General features: G+C 46.8%; 1 protein-coding gene across 1 annotated transcript in view; it reads right to left on the bottom strand.

Annotated features, from left to right (window-relative positions):
* frmd4a (FERM domain containing 4A) overlaps window positions 1-6,392 on the bottom strand; it is an 80,602-nt gene that overhangs the window by 7,317 nt on the left and 66,893 nt on the right. The window contains 6 exon segments of the mRNA XM_048258045.1: window positions 95-287; window positions 290-325; window positions 423-479; window positions 1,253-1,484; window positions 3,802-3,924; window positions 4,558-4,691. Of these exon segments, the coding sequence (XP_048114002.1) occupies window positions 95-287; window positions 290-325; window positions 423-479; window positions 1,253-1,484; window positions 3,802-3,924; window positions 4,558-4,691 (775 nt within the window).

Consider the following 6,392-nt stretch of genomic DNA (forward strand, 5'->3'; position numbering starts at 1 on the left):
AAAACTGTACAAAAGCACACAAGCACACACACACACACACACACACACACACACACAAACCCCATCACCACACGACCACGTCTTGCTGTCCCACCTGGAGTGTGAGGAGCGTTTCTTGACCCTCTCGTAGGGCTCGTCCAAGGAGCTCTCACTCCACATCTTGGGCTTGATGGGGGACTTGTCGTAGTCGGTGCGCTGGTAGTGCAGGTGCCGGAGGCCCTCCAGGGACTGTGGTGGAGGGGGGCTGCCAGCGAGGGCGTCAGGAGGCAGGCCTTGTGGGGGAGGCATGGGGAGAAGGTGGGGGTGCCAGTGGTCTGGGCGTCATCTCGGGGGGGGGGGGGAGTTACCAGGTGAACAAAATGCATGAGTGGGAGCTGACTACTTCTGAGTGTGTGTGTGTGTGTGTGTGTGTCTGAACTCACCATCATCTAGCACAAGAGCGTCAGACAAAGAGCTGTCCTCTGATCCAATATTTGCTTCTAATAAACAGAAAGATACACACAGTACAGTGCATGTTAAAAAATGATGAACAAATACAACTCTTACTGAATTCCCTAAGCTGAATGACCAGGGACCACCCGGAAAAGATCTACCTAGCCTAATCTAGCAGCTTAATACCTGCACTGGGTGATTTCACCTCACTTATTCTAAGTGACTTTTTCAACACCAGGAACATTCCATGATTGCCAGTAGAACTAGCAGAAAGGCCTGGGAACTCTGAAATAGGCCTAATTTACTTGGTAATAGGCCTAATTTACTTGGTGGTAGATGTGTTCTTGTTCTTGTGACAAGTATATCACTAATGTGCAGCACATGCCCCAACTTGCAGCAAAACGGACAAAAGATGGCCTCTGAATCTCAGGTCAAGTCCCAGATGGAAGGAGGGAATGGCCACTGATATCTTCATGTTTTTTTCTTTTCCTTTTCTAAACTTTCTCACTGTTTCTAATGTCACTTTTCTAAACTTTCTCACTGTTTCTAATGTCACTTTTCTAAACTTTCTCACTGTTTCTAATGTCCCTTTTCTAAACTTTCTCACTGTTTCTAATGTCACTTTTCTAAACTTTCTCACTGTTTCTAATGTCACTTTTCTAAACTTTCTCACTGTTTCTAATAGCACTTATAGCACTGTTTCTAATAGCCTATAGCACTTTGTTGATTTGTTGAGAATGTGTTAAGTGCATTACAAATAAAATGTATTTATTATTACAACAATAATACAAATATTATTATTATTATTATTTTGACTGACCCTCGATGATGAGTGAAGCCCTCTGCGTGGGCTTCTTGCCGGAGCGGATGCGGTGCTCATTAATGGCGTTCTCGATGTCCTGCAGCTTCTTGAGGGCGTTGAGGTAGGAGGTCTTGCGCTGCTTTTTCAGCTTCTTGCTGCTGACATGCGGGTCAGTGGCCAGTCGACGCGCCGCCTCCGTGATCTGGGACTGGATGGCAAACTCACGCTCTAGACGCTCCAGTTCCTCCTCCTGGACACAGACACACACACACACACACACACACACACACACACACACACACACACACACACACACACACACACACACACACACACACATACACACGCACACACACACACACAACACACAGAAGCACAGAAAAACTCATGTCAGTTTTACACACTCAGAAGTGCTTATTCACTCACATAGACTACACACACAGACAAACACAGGATGTTGTTGTCCACGCAAACTAAACAGAAATTAAATCTGTCCACACACACACACACAGACACAAACACGCACGGTAATATGATGACTCACAGTGACTACGGGTGGTTTCACTCACTAATACACCTCCATTCCAACAAATGCTACTGAGTACAGGCATGGTCTCCATATAGGCATGCTACGTTTGAGAGAATGTGTGTGTGTGATGCTACGTTTGAGAGAATGTGTGTGTGTGTGTGTGTGTGTGTGTGTGTGTGTGTGTGTGTGTGTGTGTGTGTGTGTGTAAATGGTTACCATATAAGCATGCTACCTTTGAGAGAGAGTGTGCGTGTGTGTGTGTGTGTGTGTCTAAATGGTCACCATATACGCATGCTCACAACCTACTCCAAATCCAGTTTTATTCTTTCCAGAACATTCTGACAGCTTCGCAGACTATCAAGATGTATTTCCCCTTCCAGCAATAGACACTCAGCCAACAGTACACAGCCACCCACCCACCCACACACACACACCCACACAGACACACACACACACACTGACACACACACACATCCACACACACTGACACACACACCCACACAGACACACACACACACACACACTGACACACACACAGACACACACACTAACACACACACACAAACACTAGGCAACAGAGGCACCAATGTGTCTACGCTGTGGCGGGGAGTGACAGTGCAATAACACCCGTTCATCCCAGAATAAGAGAAAGCTCCAAAATGGATGTCTGAGAAAGACCATTCATCAAACCATATCTGTCCTCACAAGTGGACACGAGCGCCTAGGGGATTTCAAATCACACACACACACACACACACACACACACAAGCATGTGCACATACACACACACACACACACACACACACACACACACACACACACACACACACAAGCATGTGCACATACACACACACACACACACACACAGAAACACACAAGCACGCACCTGCACACACATACACATCCAGACATACACACACACACACACACACACAAACAGACACACACACAAACAGACAACACACACACACAAGCATGTGCCTGCATCATCCGTTCTATCATCGGTGTTGGTCCCTTATAGCTCACCTCAACACCAGGGTATAGTCTCTCTCTCACACACACACACACACACACACGGCTTCCCATTCCATGTGAGACCTCTTAAGAGACGTACAGGGTTAAGCAAACGCACCCTGAGCCTCCCTGTGGGGTGTGGGGGAGCAATGCACTCAAGTAAATCAACAACCTAATACACTGATGGAATTCCAAAAGCACACACACACACACACACACACACACACACACACACACACACACACACACACACACACACACACACCTAACCATTTTTCGCACAGAGTAAAGAGTCCACAGACGCTTGTGAATGGACAAAAGCAGAAAAGCAGTGCTCTGGTTTTAGTCTCCGTAGCCTCAGTACAGCTGAACACTCAGCTCTCTCTAAACACATCCCTGTGTTTCATAATACTGAGTCCACACTGGACCTGATTCAACAAAAACACACACACACACACACACAGAAAGACACAACCATGTGAACACACAAAGGTGCACATGCACACATACATACACACATAGCACACAAACCCACACACACACCTACATACACACGTACAGACACACAGAACCACACACACACACGTAAACCCACTATCACCACTTCCTCTGCCTACCAAGAGTCTGCTGCTATTTTTAGGCTTGTGTCTGTGTGAGCTCTGGAAACTCTGATTCCACTGGAGGAGGCCAGATTAGATCCTGCTGCATGCTGTGGAGTAGAGCTGGCAGTGTGTGTGTGTGAGTGTGTGAGTATGTGTGTGTTTTCACACACATGTGTGTGTCTGAGATTGCATTTGCTTGTGTGTCTATTCGGGTTTGAGTACAGTATGTGTGTGTGAGCCAGAGTCAACCCCTGCCACCCCTGAGGTGTGTGTGTGTGAGGGAAAGTGTGTGTGTGTGTGTGTATGTGTGTGTGTGTGTGTGTGTGTGTGTGTGAGTGTGTGTGTGTGTGTGTGTGTGTGTGTGTGTGTGTGTGAGTGTGTGTGTGTGTGTGTGTGTGTGTGTGTGTGCATTCGCTTCCGACCTCTCCCTTGGGCATGATCTTCTGCTCGTCCAGCTTGAAGGCCGTGCCAATCTTCCGCCGCACCGCTGGCGGCTCCTCTCCCGGCTCTAGTGGGTACTCCTTGGGCAGCTTGCCCGTCAGCTCCTGGTGGGATCAAATGGGATCAGCACAGAAATTAGGGAACGCCGGCGGGAATGAGAGTCCGAAGGCTAGCCGGCACTACTGTGGAATTTTCCCCTTCCAATGTGCGAAATGGCTTTGGGATGAAATCAAAAGCGTTGGCAGTGGCACGGGTACTGGAAAACAACCTCCATGGTGAGCATGTGAAACAGACACATCCATCCATCCATTTGTACAGGCCAAGGCCTTTAACACCAGTGGCCCATGGTTGGATAAGCTCACTGCCATCGTACTCCATCTCTTAACAGAACTACAAGCTGTTGTGCTACTCTCTGTCTATCTGCCATGCTACTGACTCTCAAAGGCCTGAGCCTGGTTAGTCCACTCATGTTGCTTTTCACAGCCCAATCCACACATTTGTTTTGCTTGTTTGTTGAGTCAATACATCCATACAAGATGCCAATCTATTTGAATAACCCCCACCCCTACTTCAGTATTGGGTTACAATGACCGGCTATGAAAATATATTGTGTGATTCAGTCCCCTATAATTGTGTGTAGGTATGTCTCTCTCTCTCCCAGTGTGTGTGTGTGTGTGTGTGTGTGTGTGTGTGTGTGTGTGTGTGTGTGTGTGTGTGTGTGCGTGAGCAACTCTTACGGCCTCTCTGATGCAGATGCCCTTGAGCTCCTCTAGTCGCTGGCGAAGCGTTTCCTCCAGGGCGTCCTGCCGTGCCCTCAAGGCCGCCAGCATGTCCTTCTTAGCCGTCTGAGAACTGTCCGACTCCTGGGAGCCTGTCACACACACACACACACACACACACACACACACACACACACACACACACACACACACATACATACACACACACACACACACACACAAAGAGAGGGAGATGTTAATGGAATATATTAGACACAAACAATTACAAAAACAATCAAACACACACACACACAAACAAACACACACAGACGCACGCACGCAAGCAAACGTTTCATTCAAAGTGCCGCCCATAAAAAAGTCCCCCAGAGCCCAGAAGAACCTAAAATGCCATGACAACAATGGCTACAGAACCAAACAAAACAAATGACGACATGACAACAACCACTCCAGCATGACAACACAGCAAACATGCCCAGTGGAGTGCAGCACTGGAGCCGGCTCTCTGTAGGACCCTGGGAACTCTGGGGGTCTGTGGTGCGGGTGGGACGTATGAATGGTTTCCTCTGGACATTGTTGTTTTCCAGAGCGGGTGATCTCACAGACCGTTCACAGAAAGAGAAATGCATCAGCCCATGCCCACACTGCCCGAGTATGACAACTGAATATACCCTTGTACTTTGTGGATTGTTTTGACCTGTGGCTACACATACCGGTCTGATGATTTTCAAAAGGGTGGAAACAACTGATGTAAGCCCCCCTCTGAATAATGACATGTCCCAGAGCACAGCGGCTCCGCCCTTTTCAAAAGTTACCCAGAGCTCACAGCAGTGTCAGAACATCTCATCACAATGGGTCTGACCTTTCCACTGGACTCAAGTCCCCTGTGTGTGTGTGTGTGTGTGTGTGTGTGTGTGTGTGTGTGTGTGCATGTTTTTATGAGTCACTCTTCTTCTAGTTTGAAACAATCATAACTTAATTATGCCACAAAAACATGCACACCCAGCCACACACACAACACACACACACACACACACACACACACACACACACACACACACACATACCCATCACTCTTAAATACAAAGGGAAAAACATGGAAAAAGGGGTCCCCACAGAGCAACATTGTTGGGCAGTGTACATGAGGCAATGCTTGTGCAAGTGTGTGTGTGTGTGTGTGTGTGTGTGTGTGTGTGTGTGTGTGTGTGTGTGAATGGGCTGATTGCACCACCTGCCAATGTGCACAGGATGTTTACACGGAAGTGTATGGAATGTTCCGATAAGTTGATTGTGCATGTGCATCTGTGTGAGAGTGTGAGTGTGTGTGTGTGTGTGTGTGTGTGTGCGTTTGTGTGTATTTCTAGTAAGAGATTGGGTTAAGGGCTCATAAGGACACCAATGCAATATCCCATAGGGATGCACAATATTGGATTTCTGCCTATATTCGATATGCAATATTTTCCAATAGCCGATGCCAATACCAGTATATACACATTTTTTTATTAACACAATGCAGCTCTTTCACCCTAAAATAAAGGCTTAAGACTCATTTTGATGCTACAATGACTTATAAGAAGGAAAAGTCTCTAACACTGCCAATGCGTGCCTGGAACACTTATTGGATCTCACACTATGTAACGTTGTTGATTGGGTAGGATCATGACTGGCTACTGTTTTAGTGCTAAATGCCATTGAATATTGACGCCAAGGGACATAAATATCAATTGTTCTGTGGTGTTCCTTCCCTATCCCTAAAGGCATACTTTAAGAAATGTAGACATTCACTCAGGATGAAAAAGAAAATCATGTAAAATATGCTTTTTGACGTATGACAA

Source organism: Alosa alosa, chromosome 11, assembly GCF_017589495.1.
Source record: "Alosa alosa isolate M-15738 ecotype Scorff River chromosome 11, AALO_Geno_1.1, whole genome shotgun sequence".
Lineage (NCBI taxonomy): Eukaryota > Metazoa > Chordata > Actinopteri > Clupeiformes > Clupeidae > Alosa > Alosa alosa.